General features: G+C 45.3%; 1 protein-coding gene across 4 annotated transcripts in view; it reads right to left on the reverse strand.

Moving 5' to 3' along the window:
* The window catches only part of rttn (rotatin), a 294,394-nt gene that overhangs the window by 231,375 nt on the left and 41,277 nt on the right, over positions 1–21,742 (reverse strand). For all 4 annotated transcript variants that reach the window (XM_072467133.1, XM_072467134.1, XM_072467132.1 and 1 more), the window contains exons 8-9: positions 9,999–10,164; positions 1,570–1,757 (exon numbers count right to left, since the gene is read on the reverse strand). In XM_072467133.1, the coding sequence (XP_072323234.1) occupies positions 1,570–1,757; positions 9,999–10,164 (354 nt within the window). The remainder of the gene's footprint in view (positions 1–1,569; positions 1,758–9,998; positions 10,165–21,742) is intronic.

A 21,742-nucleotide genomic window follows, 5' to 3' on the forward strand; every position in this document is an offset into this window, starting at 1 on the left:
ACATTAACAACTCAAGGTCACAAGTGTACTCCAGATTACCTATGTGCAACACCATAATATTAATTAGAAAATAAAAGTAATGGATAAACAGTAACAGATCCATTACAGTAATGAATCACAGGGAAAAAAAATCTAATTATGGATCTCATTCTCCTTTTGAGCAGATTGGACTTGTTTATTAAATATTAAGGGATGAATACTCCTATTTTGAGACCAAGTGCCGAGGCAGGGGCGGGAACATGGAGCGTTTCCTGCTGCTGAGGCTGGTGGGAAAATACACCAAATCCTGTGACCTCGACAATTATGCACAGTGTGTTTTACGCGGTATTGAATAACGGGGCAGGCCTGGATGGCACAATGTCTGCCACAGTGACTGGGCACCATATTGAAAAGCGCTCAACATCATGAACCCAGATCTCCAGGAGTACTTGGAGACCGGAATGTGGACCGCCTGAGAATGAAGATGGGTCTCCAGGAACATCCCGAGGCTGGAAGATGGATCTCCTCCAGGAAAACTAATCTGGAAGATCCAAATGTAGATGCTCCCCCCAGTCACTGCTCTGGTGTTCCAGGGTTGTGGGCTGTCTCCATCCCAGACTCTGGAGGCTACCCAAGAAACTGTTCAGATGAGTCCATGTTAGTCCAAACATGTTTCATACTGGCGTGTTTTCCCGTCAGCATCAAAGAGAATCTGGTGTGGGGAGAGGCCATGCCTTCATCTGCATCCCATTAACGGAATGCAAATAAGGCTCGGTTCACACCAGTCTCTGGGGGTTTTTCTGTCCTGCCATGGTGGGCACCTGGGAAGGTCCCACTGTAAATTCACACAGGTGTGAAAACTATTTCAAGGCCACCCGCCATTGAACCCATCGCTGAGGTCGAAGGGTCATTGGAATAACTTATGCCATTTAATTTATTTTTCGCAATCAAGATCACAAATGTAAGTCATGCAGTAATATCGACCCTATTCAATTGTACCAAATCTCAAACCCAAACTCATTGCAACAAGGCAGAAACGAAAGCAACTGCTATTGCATCTCAATATATCAACCCTAACCCCAGAGGAGTACCTCCCATTCCACAAGTGTGCATTTTCAGATTTAGATGACCCACAGGAGATTATAATAGTTCATTAGGGAAAAGTTATCCAATGCCAGCTGAATTCAACTTCAGGAGCCATAATCTTTATGCCTTCACTCTGTTTGAACCTAGGGAAGAGGATCAAACAAGTCCATAAATTGGATCTTTGGTCTACCGATCTTCAGGCTCGTCTTCCAATGCATTTTTTCCAGTACTCCAGTTCTCGTCATATCCACCACATGGCTGAATGTCATCTGCAAATATCACTGACCAAAGCACTTCCTGTCTCACTTGCTCAGCACTGTACTGTCAAGTCCTTCGTATATTTCTTTTTGAAACAATATACTGAGGTAGTTTCTCAGTTGATCTCTATCTCCCTGATTTTGCATTCAAGGTGTGAACATGTGTCCCTCTCTTTTAACTTGGGCTAGGAGACAAAAGGATCAAATTTAAATATTACTCAAAAAAAGCTTCCACAAAGTTGGTTACCTGTTTTGAGCATTGGCACTGCATGTTCCAAGACAAGCACACAGAACTGCGGGAGACTAAGCTGCTGGAACTGAAGCTCCAAGGAATCCTCACTCTCCATCTCGGGCAGCTCCAAGTGGGCCAAGTCAACTACAGAATGGTTAGACATTGGACTTCCAGAGTTAGGAAATCCTTGGGAATTGCTTCCACTGGAATAGAAAGAGAATTTGCTGTAAATCCTTAAAACACACAACAACTCACACTCACCATTTCTCCAGCAGAAAGAGATAAAGATAATCAGACTGTGGCAAATGGGACTACATATTTGCCTCTCTCTTATTGGACTCCATCTCTTGTGCAAGTGTTGACTAGAACAAAAATCTCAGTCATTATCATGTGGCAAAATGTATCACACATCAAGCGAAATGGCTCCAAGGACCTGTGATTCCACATGACCACAGGTGCAAACAAAGGGAACAACTTTGAGTAATGTCCAAGATAAGATCTTCTGGGAACAGCAGAAATGTTCACCACCTAAATAGGTAGATTACAATGTTTGCATTGCTGCAACTCAAAGCCTTTATCTCATCAAAAAAAAAAACAGCATAACTGGAGCGACTTCTCCAAACAGAAGCATTTTAACCAGCAAGTAAATTCAATAGTTTTCTTGCACCTAATAATGGCGTTTCCCATTGGACCTCCTCTTGCGCTCTTCGATTCAAATAACTTTGCCCACAAAGTACCTGAAAGTCTTTGTGGGTAGCAAGGGAAATGGGGCATCTGGGACTCCAGTGAACAAAGCAAGCAAAAGTGAATCAGAGAGTTAAGAATTGGGAAAAACACAGAAGGAGGATGCATTAAAGGGGGCAAACTCAGAGAAATTAAGTGCAGAAAGAGAAATAAAATTAGGGAAAGAAAGATTGAATTTATTTAGCTTTTATAATCAGCTGTTATTGGAACTCAATAATGTAATTAGAAGTAATCATCTGAACTGGGAATAAGGCGGCATATCACATTGTTAATTTAACATTAAACACGGTCATGATCTGAAATCTGCCCCATTGTGCTGATTAGGAATTTTCAACATGACCCTACCCCTGTGATAGCAACTGGAAAGTAGTTTTCTCACACAGTATACATAACCAGCAAGTAAAAATCTTTCAAGTCAAGTGGTTCAATGCAACAGCCAGTAGAAAAAGCATTTTGGGAGTCCGGAGGCATCAGACATCTGAAATGTGTGGCTTGATTCAATTTCTTCATTGCTTTAAATGGATGTTGGCTCTCAACCTAAAGTGTACCCATGACATCACGATTGACAGGAAGGACTGGGAGTAGCACAGAAATATAGTGCAATGATGGAAAATCCAATTCCACCCCTCATTTACTCTCAAACAATTTAGCACTTGGGCTGTTATCCTGATACAAATCAAAGTGAGCGATATCATAGCTTCCGAGTGTCACTTTTCTTCAATTCATCAATAAAATGCATTCCACTAGCAAGAGGAATTAAATTGATAAGTATGGATATTTTCATACAGTACTTGCCAGCAACCTCTTCCCAACTGAACAAAGGACATTGACGTATCTTTAAAGAAACATAAATGATCCTTAATCTCCTAATGGCGACGTGAAGGCCAATGTCAGCAAATTGAACATAATCCATGGATTAATAAACCATCTTTTGATTTATGTATTTTTGTTTCTAAAACAGAGGCTTCAGAGATGGCAATTTGGCTTTCTCCAACATTTTGATCTTTCTTAATTATTTACTGAATTACCCAACTCTATCCATGATAAATACATTCAATCCATTATAACCACCGCCATCCCCCACAGGCTACCATGGCTACAATTCCCCTCATGCTGTTAATAGAAGGGCTTTATTCCATTCTCTCAGTTTCTCCATCGCACCTGTTCTGACAATGCCACTTTCCATAAAAATTATTCCAATATATCTTCCCTTTTCTTACCCAAGAATTCCCTTCCACTGTGGTTTGCAGGGGCCTTGACTTTGTCCGTTCCCTTTCCTGCACATTTACTCTCAGCATTTCCACTCCTTCCAGAGCCATAACATCAATTTCCTTGTGCTCATTTTTCAACTCACCAGCCTCCACATTCAGCAAATCATCCCTGTCATTTTTGCCACTTTAGGATGATGTTACCACCCACATCTCTTCCATCCCCTTTCAGCATTCTGAAAGGATGTCCCCTCTTAGATCCTGGTCCATTCCTCGATCACCCATAACACCGTTTATTCCATCACATTCCTGACTTGTGCCTTTTAAATGCTGCAGAGGCTTTGATGAGTAAGAGGTGGGCTACTCACCACAGAATGCCCAGCCTCTGACCTGCTCTTGTAGTAACAGTATTTTTGTGGCTTGTCCAGTTAAGTTTCTAGTCTCGTGACCATCCCCCTTCCCCCATCAGGGTTTTTGGTGGGTGGAAGATTCAGCACAGGTAATGCCATTGAATGACAGGTGGTGATTACACTTATGTTTAAACTCATGTTTCCGGATCATTAGTCTAGGCCTCTGGATTATTAGTCACGTAACCACTCTGCTATTCTACCTGGTAAGAGAGCAGCTTCTGGTGAAAGTCTTTTCCTCACCATTGACTCTTAATATCTTAAGAGAAAACAGTTCACACACGTTTCAGCGCTTATTTGAATAATAATAATCTATTAGTGTCACAAGTTACTCCAAGTATTGGGAGGTTGCTTAGTCTACCAGCAAGGGTTCCTGCAACCCTTTATACACGGTGACCCTGTTGTTAGCATAACTCGGACATATTTTAACCAAACTTAAACATACATAAATCCCCAACTTCTCACTTTTTTTGCTCATATTTTATTTGTTTCATGTAGATCATGTTCCGAGACACTAAATTCCCTAATCGCCACATTCCGGCGCCTGTTCCGGTACATAAAGGGAGAATTCAGAATGTCCAAATTACCTATCAGCATGTCTTTCGGGGCTTGTGGGAGGAAACCGGAGCACCCGGAGGAAACCCACGCAGACACAGGGAGAACGTGCAGACTCCACACAGACAGTGACCCAAGCCGGGAATCGAACCTGGGGCCCTGCCGCTCTGAAGCAACAGTGCTATCCACTTGCTACCATGCTAATTGGGTGAATTTAGGTACTTGTGGGATTAAAATTTTGAATTAAAATAATTCATCAAAAAATTCCTTCAGTGCAGAATGAGGTCGTTCGGCCCATCGAGTCTGCACCGGGCCTCTGAAAGAGCACCGAGCCTCTGAAAGAGCACCGAGCCTACCTCGGCCCACTCCACCGCCCTGTCGCCATAACCAGATCTAACCTTTGAATACCAAGGGGCAATTTAGCATGGCCAATCCACCTAACCTGTACATCTTTGGACTGTGGAAGGAAACCCACATAGACATGGCGAGAACGTGCAAACTCCACACAGCTTGTGAATGGTGTATATAAATTGAAGTCTGTCATTCCTTCTTTGCAAAGTTCCCTCTCCTAGATCAAACATATAACATTTGCCTAATCCATACCAGCCATACCTGTGGGCTGTTAGATGGAGACTGCTGATTAGAGCGAGTTTTGTACTGTTCATGTACAGTCCATGTTCAGGAAACTTTCATCCATTAGTCAAGGCTACATTGGAGAGTTGAAAGACCACTGTATCAATTAATTTCCAATGAGGGGCTATTCTAATATACACTGTCTGGCAGAAACCAACAGAAATCTGGATGAAAGGTAGGACATGCAATGGCATAATTTGGTTCGGATTACAACATATCTGACCAGCTTTCTCTCTCAACCATGGGCACCAAATAATCTCCAAACAATGATGCACACCTTTGGTGAAAAGAAATTTCACCCAATTTCCCTTCTCACGCCAACCTTTCCAAACTTTAGATTAGCATATCTTGCCTGGGTCAATTTTATTGATTCATTTTATAATCTTCAAAAAAAACTTAGATTGTCACAAAGTCTCCTCTTTTTCAAAAACAAAATCCATCTTTAACCTTTCTACATAATTTAAATTCCTGATATTCCAAACCAGATATATTCCTCACTTGTGCCTATCTGGGGCAATAATATAACTCGCAATACAGTGACAAGACTGCAGGTGGGTTTCCTGGAGCACAAGCAAGTCTAGATTTATACTCAATCTCACTGTTCAACCCAATTTAACATCTCATCTTCCTTTTTAAAAAAAACTGGTGATAAATAGGCATTCATCTCACAATTTATAAATTAATCCACTCTTTCAGTACTGCACGGCTGTGTGCGCGTTCAGGGTTCACGCCCTGGCATAGAGCTTCAACCTACAGCCACCTACCAATTTAGTCAAGTTGTCATTTAGACCTGAATGACAGAGCAACTGGTGAGCTGAATGATCTTACTTTACTCAAGTTCACTCAAACATCAGAAGTTTTTTCCATTCCTGGAGGCTCATAAATCAATGGAGGTTGTCTCAAGATCACAAAAACCTTTTTGTAATGGACTTCCTTGTTCCATCACTTCTTTCTGTTATCGCAAGAAATTACAGTGATAAAAAGTTGCCTCATTGTTTGAAGACTGGCATTTTGTAACATCTAATGTTCAAAAGTGAATAAACAGGATTCACCTCAGTGAAGAACATGGCTCATTAACAAACGCAAACCCCTTAATGTCAGCAACGGAGAAGTTCAATCTTGAACATGCTTCCCCCAAGCAGAGAAGATGAAAGAAAGAAAACTGAGCGTTGGAAATGTAAAAAAGAAACAGAACATAATGGTAATAAGCAACACGTGATTCCACACCCATCAAGAGAAATTATGGATTGTTTGAGATGAAGACCTTCCATAAGAACTAATTGAAGGATCTGAAATGATAACCTAGATATTCGCTTTACAGATTCTGCATTTGAGTGCATTCTATTTTTATACAGGTCCAGTTAAAGATACCTTACAGAGTTGTTACAAGGCAGAATAAGGCTATTTGGCCCATTGTATCTATGCTGGCGCTCCGAACGAGCAGTTCACTTTGTACCATGCTCCAGCCTTCTCTCCATAACCCTGCATATTCTTCCATTTCAATTAACAGTCTGATTCCCTTTCAAATGCTTTGATTGAATCTGCTTCCACCACATTCTCAGACCTTAACCTCTCACTGCAGACATTTTTCAAATATCACTTTTGCATATTTTTGCCAATTATTTTAAATCTGTGCCCTCTAATTCCTGATCCTTTCATAAGGGAAGAGTTTCTCCTGGTTTCTCCAAAGAAAACATTCCCCAGTCCCAACATTTCCAATCCAACTTCATAACTGAAGTTCCTCATCCCTGGAACCCCTCTTAAACATAGAAAATTGAGCCTGCTCGACCACTCAAGTGTGATCATGGTTGATCCACCATCTCAATGCCATACTCCCCGTGCTCTCCCCATGCCCGTTAATGTCTTTAGAGTCTAGAAATCTATTTCCTTCTTAAGTATATTCAGTGGCTTGGCCTCCGGTCTTCTGTGGTAGAGCCATTCACCTAGTCATTCAGGGGAAACATCATCCTTCCAGTCTGTCCAGCCCTGACAGAATGTTTTACATTTCAAGGAGATCCTTTCATATTCTTCTAAACTCCAATGAACCACAGGCCTAGTCGACCCAATATCTCCTTACAAAACAATCCTGCCATCAAGCATCAGTCTGGTGAACCTTCGCTGCCTCTGTGACAAGTAAAACCGTTCTTGGGTGAGGTGAAAATGGCACGCAATAATCCAGGTGTAGTCTCATCAAGGCCTTGTCCAGCTGCAAGACATCCTTGCTCCTGTACTCAAATCCTCTTACAATGCAAGCCAACATGAAAGTTTCCTTCTTAACTGCTTGCTGCACTTGGTCTTTTTTAAAAATAATCTTTATTTATTATTGTCACAAGTAGGCTTACATTAACACTGCAATGAAGTTACTGTGAAAACCCCCTAGTCGCCACACTCTGGCGCCTGTTCGGGTACACAGAGGGAGAATTCAGAATGTCCAATTCACCTAACAAGCACATCTTTCGGGGCTTGTGGGAGGAAACCAGAGTACCCGGAGGAAACCAACGCAGACACGGGGAGAACGTGCAGACTCCGCACAGACAGTGACCCAAGCCGGGAAACGAACCTGGGGCCCTGGCGCTGTGAAGCTACCGTTCCGCACATGGATGTCCATCTTAAGTGACTAGTGTACAAAGACACCCGAGTCCCTTTGTACGTCAGTATTTACCAATCTATCACCATTTAAATAATACTGCCATTCTGTTTTTCCTATCTGCCATGTATTTACCCAACCACTCAACTTATCTAAATTGCCTTGAAGCCTCTTTACATCCTCCTTACCACTCTCATTCCCATAAGCCATGTGTCACCAGCAAACTTGGAAATATTACATTTGGTTCCCTCATCCAAATCATTGATATATATTGTGACTAGCTGGGGTCCAAGCACTAATACCTGCGGTCCTCCTCTAGTCACCATCTACCACTCCAAAAACGGCCCATTTATTCCTACTCCTCCAGGGAAGGTGGTGGTGCAGTGGAATTGTCATTGGACTAGTAATCCAGAGTGATGCTCTGGAGACCCGGGTTCGAATCCCACCACAGCAGGTGGTGAAATTTGAATTCAATTAAAAACCTGGAATTAAAAGTCTACCTAACCTGCACATCTTTGGACTGTGGGAGGAAACCGGAGCACCCGGAGGAAACCCACGCACACACGGGGAGGATGTGTAGACTCCGCACAGACAGTGACCCAAGCCGGAACCGAACCTGGGACCCTGGAGCTGTGAAGCAATTGTGCTATCCACAATGCTATCATGCTGCCCAAGGGATTTTATTAAAAGCTTTCTGAAAATCCAAATCCACCAGTTTTCCCTTATCGAATCGACTAGTTGTTAGACGTTTTAGTTGCTGTGAAATGAAGAGTCTAAAGTTCTTGTTCCTTTTCACCAAACACCATTTATTTCACTTCCACAGCCTCTGCACAAAACACTTAACAACACACCACCTGCCAGAGGCCACCTGAAGCCCCTTTACATATGTGTCAATTAATGGATACTTAACATAAATGAGACAACTAATTTCAATGTCTCTTAACCCATTACTTAACACTAGTTACGTCCCAAAAAACTCCTGTATGTTTGTCAAATATTAAATCCTTTTTATAAATTCATGTTGACTTTGTCTAAGCCTATTGATATTTTCTAAGTCCTATTATCATATCCTTTACAATAGATTCTAGAATTTTCCCTCCAACTGATGCTAGGCTTGGGAATCTTTTCTGCAATCCAATGTCTCATATCTTTCCGAAAGTGTGGCACCCAGAATTGGGCAATACTCCAACAGAGCCAAGCTATTGTCTTCAACAAATTAAAAATAACCTCCTTGCTCTTGCATTCTATGCTTCTATTAGTAAAGCATACAATATCCTGGGTTTTATTAACCACCCTCTCAACGTGTCCTGCCACCTTCAATGACTTAACACACATATACACTCAGGTCCCTCTGCTCCTCCATCCCCTTTATATTATTTTGTCTCTGCATGTTCTGCTTCAAAAATGATTCACTCCACATGTCTGCGCATGAACTTCATCTGCCACCCATCTGTCCATTCCACCATGTCCGTTTTAATGTCTATATTATCCTCCTCAGTTCACAGTGCTTTCAAGTTTCTTATCATCTGCAAACTTTGAAATTGTGCCCCTTACACCAAGTTCCAGGTCCCTAATATACGTCAGGAAAAGCAAGGGTTCCAACACTGACCCCTGGGGAATCCCACTGGAAACATTTCTCCAGCTCGAAAAGCATCTATTAACCACTGCTCTGTTTCTTGTTACTCAGCCAATTTTGTATCCATGTTGCTACTGTCCCTTCTATTCCATGAGCAATATAACTTTGATCACAAGTCTGTTGTGCATCGCTTTATCAAACGCTTTTTGTAAGTCCATGTATACCACATCAAAAGCATTGCCCTCATCAACCCTCTGTTAGCTCATCAAAAAAAACTCCAGCAAATTAATTAATCACAATTTTCCCTGAAGAAATCCATGCTGGCTTTCCTTAATTAACCTACATTTACTCATGTGACTATTCACTTTGCCCCAAATTATGGTTTCTAGATGTTTTGCCACCACCAAAGTTAAACTGACCAGCCTGTAATTGCTGGGCTTATCTTTACTCCAAATTGCATAATGTATGCAATTCTCAACCTCAGAAGCTTTTATTTTCAAAGAAAAATTGGCAAACTTCAATCAGAATATTCAAAGTAAAATTGAGAGTGATTCAATTAAAAGTAAATGCAATGCTCTCTAAACAAGCATAAGCCTGAAAAAGGTGCAAGTGCACAAACAGAAAATGTGCATTAACAGAGTCGAGTTACATTTGTTAGTTACTGAAATTGAAGTAATCTGCAAGATACAGAAGTGGTCATGGGCAGTATGATCCCTAAGCAATGTTTCATTTACCTTGATGATACGGCATCACCATCTTGGCCATCCCCTCTGGGACGCTGAACAGTTCGCCCAATCACAGATGGTCTAGGACTAGTACTTCTTGGAGAGGGATTTTGGGAAATGTGCGTCCCTCGTGTTTCCTGGGAATAAGCCACAGAGGAGTTCTGGGAAACTAAATCTGAAGATGTGAAAGAAACAAAAATTACGAATTAAAAAAAAAAAAAATCAATTTCTAATTCTCATCAAATGCTAATTTTGTGTAGAGGTTACATGCTTGCACTGGGGTAAACGCAAGTTGTTCTTTTTTTTTTTTAAAGTTGTTTACATCAGGGGCTGATCAAGAACAACCAGGCATACATTTGTAAAAGACAAATTATTTCTCGATTCGGTGATTACTTAAATGGTGGAATGTTCTCTCCAAGATATCTATTTGCAAACCCGCAGAACTCCAGCTGAACATATTCTTACTCCCAATTCTTCCTTCTGATACAGGATAGTCTTATTGAAACTTACAGGAGACTGCGAGGCCTGGATAGAGTGGGCGTGGAGAGGATGTTTCCACTTGTAGGAAAAACTAGAACCAGAGGACACCATCTCAGACTAAAGGGACGATCCTTTAAAACAGAGATGAGGAGGGATTTCTTCAGCCAGAGGGTGGTGAATCTGTGGAACTCTTTGCCGCAGAAGACTGTGGAGGCCAAATCACTGAGTGTCTTTAAGACAGTGATAGATAGGTTCTTGATTAATAAGGGGATCAGAGGTTATGGGGAGAAGGCAGGAGAATGGGGATGAAAAAATATCAGCCATGATTGAATGGCGGAGCGGACCCGATGGGCCGAGTGGCCCAATTCTGCTCCTATGTCTTATGGTGTTGTGCTTGCTTGCCTGACCGGTTGACCCTTCTATTTCAAATTTCTCTACCATCGGCCTTGCCTAAGCCAGGCTCCATTACCTAGTTGAAAGTCAATGAATTGGCTGAAAGATTTCAGTCACATCAGACAAATTTAGTCATTCAGGTACACTCTCAAATCGTTCAAGGTTCCGATGCTAAAGTAATCAGTCAGAAGATCAAAGATGAAAAAAACAAGTTGTTTTGTTAGTGGGGCTGCATTTGAAACCTCCTTATACTGGAGAGAAATGAGAGGTAATTAGGCATAATAAGAATATCAAAATAAGAGATTTTAATTAGTCATTGGTTGGGAATAGGGGAGGAATTTACATAAATAAACAATATGTCTGCAGGCCTACCAAGAGACAGAATTTGTTAAAATTAGTCATGAGCAATGGAATTGGAGAGGTGGATGAATTAAATGCTGAGTGCGTGCCTTGGGTAGTGCGCATATTAGATTTAATTTTAAATTGAGAACAAACTTAGTACAAAAACAAGGACACTGAGGGGAATGCTTCATATTTTGCCTCAGTGTGGCGGCAGGCAGTTCCCATAGCGCCATTCCCGCTGGCCGGAATGGCATGAATTTGTTCCCGATTTCGTGCTTGGGGGCCCCATTAATTATGCATGAATATCTCTCCGAATCACCTCCTGGGTCAGGAGCTGATTTATCTGCCCACTGTTGAGTTTAGGGGTCCTGGCACCATGTGTAAAACAACAAAGCACATTCTTATCACTCTCTCCAGTCCACCTGTCACCAGGAGACTGATCAACATGGCATCCATCATCAAGCAAAAGGCTAACTTGCTCAAAAAGGCAGCAGCACCTCCACTTCAGCCATCAAGCCCTCCATACCTTGATTCGAGGAGTCCAGGTGCAGAGGCATGTCCTCCTCCCGAGGGATAGCTCCAGCAAGTACCCAAACATCACCCTTCAGGTCAGAGGTCAGTGCCCAGGAGGTCAATGCAACTGGCAGCCATGCCAGAAGCGACAAACAGTGCAGGAAGCAGTTGAATGATCTCATCTGCTCCGCCAGGACAAGTCCTCTCTCAGCTCGCTCTGCTGTCAAACTTCCATCAAGATCCATGTACTCAAACAGCTACTCTCTTCATCCGGATTTCACACATCCATTAGTGGGGGACACATATCAACACTCTTCTTTCACAGACACTTTCACAACACCACCATCCCACCTGTTTTGTTGCTCACACTTCATCCTCTGCCCCTTCTGGGGAGGACTCACCACGCTCAGGGGACACATAATTAACCCAACCTCTGCTCCATCCGCTCTTATCCCATGCCTTTCTTTCGTCTTCATATAGGCCAAGCTAGCGCACAGAGCCAGCCCAGATTGGGGGGGGGGGGGGGGGGGGGGCGACGACTGCAGCAAATCTTGTTGGGAGGACAGGGATCGCTCTTGTGGTGGTGCACAGATTGGCCTTTCCCAACATCCTGGTATGGATCACAACCCATTTAATCAAATCGTGCTGATTAAAGTATAGATTCTAAAGTGAGTCACAATGTACACTGTTATAGCTTAAACTTGTCCACTAAAATGGTCTTTTCTTTCTTGCAGAGACCAGTAGACAGTGGTCAGTCAGGCAGCTGAACAGCAGCCTAAGACCCGAAAGCACGCGTGAGGACAAGGGGGCTCACGAAGATTCCACGCACACCCACCACCTGCGCAAATAATACATCTTGGTGGGACGTAGCTCCAGATCAGACTTGGGATCACTTTTTGGAAAACACCTCAAGTGGCACATCTCCGCGGCAGTTGGAAGCAGAAACAGCCAGATCTCCGGCACTGGTCTTCTGGAGACCAGCCACCCTCTTCAGTTCCAGCAAGATGAGGAGCCATTTGAAACGGTTGCCAGCTGGTGGAGATGCAACAGCAGGGAGCAGAACAGACGGGGTTAGAGAGTCACTGGACGGAACAATGGAGGAGTCCATCCATGTTTTTTGATGCCGTGGCTGCAACATACGAGTGCCTCGAAGCCCCCATGGTGACCACCATGGAAATCTTGGTCCAGCGGGTCTTGCCGGATTTGCGCTCGGCCCTGCACTCCATGGCCACACGCTAGTAGGCACCATCAGGATGGAGGCGACACGAAGGCGAAGCACCTTAATGTGGGTGTCACTGGCTGGGCCAGCATTTATTGCCCATCCTTGAGGGCTATTAAGAGTCAATCACATTGCTGTGAATCTGGATCAGTCATGCCCTTCGCTAAAGGGCATCAGTGAACCAGATGGGTTTTTATGACAACCGGCAATGGTCTCATGGTCATCATTAGAATTTTGAACACACCCCCGGGTAAAGGATGTAACAGAGGAGGTTGTGGAGGCATTTGTGGTGATTTTTCGGGAATCACCGGAGGCAGAGTGGACCCATCAGGATTGGAAAATGGCTAATGTAACACCCCTATTTAAGAAGGGAAGGGGGCAGAAAATAGGGTAACATAGGCCGGTTAACCTGACTTTGGACGTTGATAAGATTTTGGAGTCCATTATTAAGGATGGGATTGCAGAGTTCTTGGAAGTGCATGGTAAAGTTGGGTTGAATCAGCACGGTTTCACCAAGGGGAGATCATGCCTGACAAATCAGTTAGAATTCTTTGAGGGGGCACGGTGGCACAGTGCTTAGCACTGCTGCCTCATGGTGCCGAGGACCGAGGTTCAATCCCAGCCACAGGTCATTGTCCATGTGGAGTTTGCACATTCTTCCCGTGTCTGTGTGGGTCTCACCCCCACAACCCAAAGATGTACAGGTAGGCAGACTGGCCATGCTAAATTGCCCCTTAAATGGAACAAAAAAGAATTGGGCACTTTAAGTTAATTTAAAAAAAAAGAGAATTCTTTGAGGAGTTATCGACAAAGTGAACAAAGGAGAACCAGTGAACCTGATCTATTCCGGTTTACAGAAGATCTTTGACAAGGTGCCGTACAGGAGACTGCTAAATAAAACTAAAGCCAATGGTGTTAGGGGCAAGGTACTGCATGGATAGAGGATTGGCTGATTGGCAGAAGGCAAGGATTCGCGATAAAGGGGTCTTTTTCAGGATGGCAGCCGGTGAGTAGTGGTGTTCCGCAGAGGTCCGTGTTGGAACAACAGCTATTCATGGTATACATTAATGACCTGGAAGAAGGAACTGTGAGCATGATACAAAGACATGTAGTGGGACATGTAGTGTTAAGGAAGCGCGGAGGCTAACAGAAAGACTTGGACAGGCTAGGAGAGTGGGCAAGGAAGTAGTCAATGGAATACAATGTGGAAAGTGTGATGTTATTCATTTTGAGAGGAAGAATAGAACCACAGACTATTTTCTAAATGGGGAAAGGTTCAGGAGATCTGAAGCACAAAGGGAATTAGCAATCCTAGTTCAGGATTCTGCAGGTTAACATGCAGGTTCATTTGTTAGCTAGGAAGGCAAATGCAATGTTGTCATTCATTTCCAAAGGGCTAGAATATAAGAGCAGGGATATACTGCTAAGGCTGTATATGGCTCTGGTCAGACCCCATTTGGAATTTTGTGAGCAGTTTTGGAGGTGCCGTCTGATGTGTTGGGTACTCTGCTACACAGACGAACCAATACGGTTGCGAATAGTACAACTCCATTTTATTGCTAACATGTATTTACAGTGGTAAACTGGTTACCGAGGTTCGATCATAACCCTAGAATCTGTGGACCTATTCCTAATACTATCTTGTAGTGGCACTCAGCACATGGTGGATGTCTGAGTGGCTTGCTATGAGCTCTGTGCCCTGAGCTGTCTCCTGCTGGAATCCTCAGGAAGTGTCGTGTTCCCTGTTTTGTACTGTGTATGCTCTTGCCTGTGATGTTGTGTGTGTGTTGATTGGTCTGTTAATCTGGCCATCAGTATGTATGTGCTATGATGTTTACCTGAATATCATGACATCCCCCCTTTTGTACAAGAACATGTGCCTACGTGGTTATAAATAGAGATGTGTACTGAGTGCAGCTGAATGTGTGTGTGCGCGCAATATCTACAGCATGTACATGGGGCTAAACTATATACAAGGGGCGATGTCGGGTGTGACATAACAGCGAGGTTGTACCATAAACAAAGAACGGGGAAATGTTGAACGACAAAAACGAACTCCTGTAACGACAAGGAAGAACCAAAACATATTAACACAGTGGTATTATGAGTGCAATATACAAACAGGCTCATAAGTCCAGTCTAGTAGGTGGGCGACGAATTCGGGTTGACCGCCTCAAGGGTGGGTCTGGATGCACCAGCTGAGGAATGGTCTGGCCACGGGCGACGACGGAAGGGGCATGGTGGCAGGAAGCTCCACAAAGTCGATATCAGGAACAACAGGAGGGCGCGGTGTCAGTGTAAGTTCCCGTCGAGAGCGTGAAAGTAGGCGAAGAGCCCGGCGATTGCGCCTACGAATGGAGCCATCAGGCATACGAACCAGGAACGAGTGGGGAACCACGCGTCGGAGAACTTCGGCAGGTGCTGACCAGCCACCTTCTGGTAGGTGGATGCGGACGTCGTCTCCAGGTTCCAGGGCGGGAAGATCAGCTGCCCGTGTGTCATATGCCATCTCCTGGCGAACGCGCTGCTGTTGCATTCTGTGTAGTGCATGGTTAGTTGTGGGTACCAGAATGGATGGCACAGTGGTCCTGAGGGCGCGACCCATCAACAGCTGGGCTGGTGAGAGGCCAGTGGCTAGTGGGGCCGCACGATAGGCCAGCAGGGCTAGGCAGAAATCTGATCCGGCAGCAGCAGCCTTGCAGAGGAGCCGCTTGACGATGTGAGCGCCCTTCTCCGCCTTTCCATTGGACTGGGGATGCAGAGGGCTGGACGTCACATGTGTGAAGCCATACGAAGCAGCAAAGGACGACCATTCCTGGCTGGCAAAACAGGGCCCATTGTCCGACATGACAGTAATCGGAATGCCGTGGCAAGCGAAGGTGTCTTTGCAGGCCCTTATGACAGCGGACAATGTTAAATCGTGCAGGCGTATGACCTCTGGATAGTTGGAAAAGTAATCAATGACGATTACATAGTCCCTGCCAAGCGCATGAAAAAGGTCCACACCCACCTTTGCCCAGGGGGACGTCACCAGCTCATGGGACTGAAGCATCTCAGGAGGTTGCGCCGGTTGAAACCTTTGGCAGGTGGGGCAGTTGAGCACCATATTGGCAATGTCATCACTGATGCCCGGCCAGTATACCACCTCTCGGGCCCTCCGTCTGCACTTCTCGACCCCCAGATGGCCTTCGTGTAGTTGGTCGAGGACCAGCTTGTGCATGCTGTGCGGAATCACAATCCGGTCCAGCTTTAGAAGGACACCATCAATGACGGCCAAGTCGTCTCGGACATTGTAGAACTGCGGGCACTGTCCTTTGAGCCACCCACTCGTCATGTGGCGCATCACCTGTTGTAGAAGGGGGTCAGCCGCAGTCTCCCGGCGAATACGGGCCAGACTGGAGTAGTCAGCTGGCAGATTTGCCGATGTGAAGGCCACCTGCGCTTCGACCTGACAGACGAACCCCTCCGAATCTGGTGGTGTACTCACTGCCCTGGATAGGGCATCCGCAATGATAAGGCCCTTTCCCGGGGTGTAGACCAGTTGGAAGTCATACCTCCTGAGTTTAAGTAGGATGCGCTGGAGGCGAGGGGTCATTTCGTTCGGATCCTTATGAATGATGCTGACCAGGGGGCGATGGTCAGTTTCAAAGGTAAACTGGGGGAGACCATACACTTAGTCATGGAACTTGTCTATTCCGGTCAGCAAACCCAGGCACTCCTTTTCGATCTGCGCCTAGCGCTGTTCTGTGGGGGTCATGGCCCACGAGGCATAGGCGACCGGGGCCCATGACGCAGTGTCATCCAACTGCAGGAGTACCGCCCCAATGCCGGACTGGCTGGCATCAGTCGAAATTTTAGCGTCTCGAGATGTGTCGAAAAACGCCAATTCCGGGGCTGTGGTGAGCTTAATTTTGAACACATTCTCCTCCCATTCCTTCTGGTGTGTGGGCAGCCACTGGAACTCCGTGGACTTCTTGACATGGTGGCGCAGAGCCGTCGTGTGGGAGGCAAAGTTGGGAATGAACTTCCCCAGGAAGTTGACCATGCCCAGGAAGCGTGGCACTGCTTTCTTGTCTTCCGACTGCGGCATGGCTGTAATGGCGCTGACCTTGTCTGCATCGGGACGGACCGCTGAACGGGAAATGTAGTCCCCCAGGAACTTCAGCTCGGTTTGGCCGAAAGAACACTTGGCTTGGTTGAGGCGCAGGCCGTTGTCCCATATGTGCGCAAAGACGCGCTGGAGACGATTGATGTGCTCCTGTGGTGTGGTGGACCAGGTGATGATGTCGTCCACGTAGATGCGCACCCCTTCGATGCCCTCCATCATCTGCTCCATGATCCTGTGAAAGACCTCGGATGCTGAGATGATTCCAAATGGCATTCTGTTATAGCAGAACCTGCCGAAAGGGGTGTTGAAGGTGCACAGCTTTCGGCTGGACTGATCCAGTTGGGTCTGCCAAAAACCCTTCGAGGCATCCAGTTTTGTGAAGATTTTTGCCCGGGCCATTTCGCTCATGATCTCTTCCAGTTTGGGTATGGGGTAGTGTTCCCTCATTATGTTGTTGTTGAGGTCTTTTGGATCAATGCAGATCCGGAGCTCGCCGGAGGGCTTAACACACACCATGGAGCTGATCCATGGCGTGGGCTCCGTGACCCGGGATAGCACCCCTTTGTCCTGGAGATCCTGCAGCTGCTGCTTGAGGCGGTCTTTGGGTGGCGCTGGGACCCTGCGAGGTGCGTGAATGACCGGGGTGGCGTCCAGTTTGAGCCGAATTCTGTAGGTGTAGGGCCGTGTTCCCATGCCCACGAATGCCTCCTGGTTGTGGGCGAGGAGCGATTGGAACTGTGCCCTGAATTCTGCATCCGGGAAGTCAGATGAGCCATCTGGAGACAGAGCGTGGACTCGTTGCACAAGGTGGAGAACCTTGCATGCCTGTGCGCCTAGCAGGGAGTCCTTTGATGACCCGACTATCTCGAATGAGAATGTGGCCGTGTGTGTCACCTGGAGCTGGCAGGATCCCATAGCCGGGATAACGTTCCCATTGTAGTCGACCATCTTGCGACAGGATGGCCGAATTGGTGGTCTGACCTTCATGGCGTAGAAGGCTGACCATGCTATGAGGTTGGCGGAGGCGCCAGTGTCCAGACGGAATGTTATCGGTGATCGGTTGACCGTTAGGGTGGCACACCAGGATTGATCATGTTAACTTGCACCGGCTGGTGGGTCCTGGCTGGAGACATCCGGTTCCCATCAATGACCGCAACACGGACAGCGTCTTCGTCTGTGTCACTGGTCTGGATATCGTCTGGGCACGACTCGTAGTAAGGAGGCTGAATGGTCCGCACGTCCCTGCGAGGTTGTCGGAATTGGGGAACACTGGCAGGTTGAGCTGCTCGACAGCAGGTAGCGTGGTGGCCCATCTTGCCACAGCGGAGGCATTGTCGGTTTCTTGCGGGACATTGCTGCTCTAAATGTGCGGCTCCGCAGTTGCGCCACCGCGCATGCGCAGTTCGGTCTTGCGTCGAGCGCGCCTGCGCATCACGTCCCTCTGTGTCAACGTTGTTTTTGCCGCGCACAAACGCGGGAGGCCTCAAAAAGCACGCAAAATGGCCGCCCTCGTCCGGGCCGCGAGGAACTCGATCGCCTGGACCCGTTCGGTCTCGTAGGACACCAGCCTCGCCGATCCGGCCGCGTAGGACCCCTGCCGCACCGATTCGGCCGCCTGAAATTGTGAGTAGCGGCTAGTCGCGTTTTAATGCAGGACACAGGCTTCGATTGCGGAGGCTAGGGTGTGGCCTTTTATTTTTAAGAGCTGCTGGCGTAGGGTGCCCGAGGTGACCCCAAAAACGATCTGGTCCGGAATCATGGAATCGGAGGTGGTGTCGTAACCGCAGGACTGCGCGAGGATACGGAGATGCGCAAGGAAGGATTGAAAGGGCTCATCCTTACCCTGCAGGCGCTGCTGGAAGAGATACCTCTCGAAACTCTCGTTGACCTCGATGTTGAAGTGTTGGTCGTGTTTGAGAAGGACCATCTTGTACTTGGTCTTGTCCTCACCTTCCGCGAACACCAGGGAGTTGTAGACATGGCTGGCGTGTTGACCTGCCGTGGAGAGGAGGATGGCGATCTTTCTGGTGTCTGAAGCGCTCTCCTTTTCGGTGGCTTCCAGGAAGAGCTGGAAGCGCTGTTTGAACAGCTTCCAATTACACCGAGGTTTCCAGTGACTTGTAGCGGCTGCAGTGTGCTGACGATGTCCATGGCGCAGGATGGCAGATTCTGGAGGATCCGTAGGTAGGTCCCACAGTTACTCCTGGTACTATGATGTGTTGGGTACTCTGCTACACAGACGAACCAACACGGTTGCGAATGGTACAACTCAGTTTTATTGCTAACATTTATTTACAATGGTAAACTGGTTACTGAGGTTCGATCATAACCCTAGAATCTGTGGACCTATTCCTAATACTATCTTGTAGTGGCACTCAGCACATGGTGGATGTCTGAGTGGCTTGCTATGAGCTCTGTGCCCTGAGCTGTCTCCTGCTGGAATCCCCAGGAAGTGTTGTGTTCCCTGTTTTGTACTGTGTATGCTCTTGCCTGTGATTGGCTGTGGTGTTGTGTGTGTGTGTTGATTGGCCCGTTGATCTGTCCATCAGTATGTATGTGCTATGATGTTTACCTGAATATCATGACACCGTCACTCTGGATTCTTGTAAAACATGATGGCAGGTTTATTAAGAGGTGTTGCTCATACAATTAAAGATGGTGGCCTGCCTAAAGCCCATGCAAACTCTCTGCTGATGCCACTATACATCACTGAACTCATAACCAGTAAGAATGTATTCTCTGATACATAACATAACACTCTACTTCAGGACTGAGTTTGACTCCCTCACTGTCCGTGTGCCTTTGATTTACCTGGAGACTCATGATGTGGAGGGAGAACTATTCCCCATTATTCTCCAGCCTCCCCTACTAACCTCTTCGCCTTGGTGGTGCTCTGCCAAGTGGATATTTTTATGAGCATTTTGGAGATGTAATGACGTTCACACCACCAGCCAACGAGAAAACCAATCACCTTTGGGAGAATTACTCCCACTAGCTTCACCGCTCCTGCCGGCCACCAAACCCGCCATGGGCAGGATGGGAGAATTAGGCCCATTGATTGGAATAGAGCAGAATTTGGAAACACGAGTGTTATGAATCTGGATCAATACCCCAATTTTGGTTAAAATCCCAGATTAGAATCCAACTATTTGGATTTGGTGAAACTGTGAGGAAATGTTACTGCATCACCAGAGTGATAACACTGACCAGCAGACAGCTTTTAATATTACAACAAATTAAAATACGAACACAGAATTAAGCATATTAGCAAAAAACAGCTTTATAGCTAAGAGGTACAACATCTTAACTTGCTTCTCGAAACCTGCCTGTATATTCCAATTACTCAACCCATATATTTCAAACACCACTTATGTATAAAATTAACAATCAGGTTTTGCTTGCTTTTCTTGGTGTAGAACCCGCAGAGAGAAACTTGTTTTTCGGACCAAGCTAAAAACCATTTGCTCGGCTTGGAGCCCTTGAAGCAACTCCTTTGTCCAGACAGACCTGGCCCCTGCCATTAGCTACACCTGCTGCACTCAAAGCACATAACATTCTTTTGTCTCTTGGTACAAGATATGCCTTGATTTATTTAGCCAGGCTCAAACTGTTACATTAGTTCTCTATCTGCGAACAGGAAAATGGCTTTTCATATCTATTACCAATACACTCACCATGCAAAAATCACTGATTACCTCATTTTTCATCACAGCTCTGGCAGACATACTGTTTGTAAGCATTTTTACCCAGGTTTTTAATAACATTACTGAAAAACTACAAACAATAATGTATGACAATTTCTTATAATCACCACACGAGGACGAGGTAACTGCACAAAAATAGAACATACAGGAAAAATGGACATATAAAGGCTGAGTGGTCCATCAAGCCTTTCCTAGTTTAAGATAGAAAGGGAAGCTGGCACTCAAAAATACCCTACTGCTGTTCTAATTCTAAAAAAAAAGAGTTTGCAAAGTTTTAGAACAAATACAACATCAAAAAGGTCACCAGCTAAAATGTTAAATTATTGTGGATAAATAATGTTTAAAAAATCAATTGAAGGGTGCATGAGTCAGAGAAATTATGAAAATGATTAAAAATGAGAATGAGAAACAGAAAAGGACAAGAAAGCGTAGAATAAAATCTCAAAATATATATCAATAAAGTACTCCACAAATAAGTCAACAAAAAAGAATGGGCAATTGTAATATGGACTCTCAAAAGGTGAGATAGTGTGTCACTGGGTGATAAATTTAAATTGGCAAGGATACTTAAAGTATTTAAATGTTTCCAAAAGAAAAGCATATTGGGGGAGGGAGGTAAACCCGGAATTGGTTAAAATCAAATTGAGAAACATTAAGTAGTAGACAAATTAGTTCAAGCCGGAGAAGTGGTGTCCAAATTGATATAGTAAATAATTGAGGACCAGAGAAAGCTGCAAAGGGTTATTGATAAAAAGGTGGAATGGACAAAAATGTCTCGTGGAATTCAACGAGCAAATAAAACATGGTACATTGTTGAAATAAAGTAATAATTATACATTAGCTGGAGGAAAGGGACCATATGCCTAACAACAGATGGATTTGAGGGTTCAGGTTCACAAGACTTTAAAAGCAACACTTAAACTATATAAGGCCTTTATAAAAGCTAATAGAATACTAGATTTATGGAAAAAGGTGCAAATGTAAAAACTGAGTC

Source organism: Scyliorhinus torazame, chromosome 11, assembly GCF_047496885.1.
Source record: "Scyliorhinus torazame isolate Kashiwa2021f chromosome 11, sScyTor2.1, whole genome shotgun sequence".
In the NCBI taxonomy this organism is placed as follows: domain Eukaryota; kingdom Metazoa; phylum Chordata; class Chondrichthyes; order Carcharhiniformes; family Scyliorhinidae; genus Scyliorhinus; species Scyliorhinus torazame.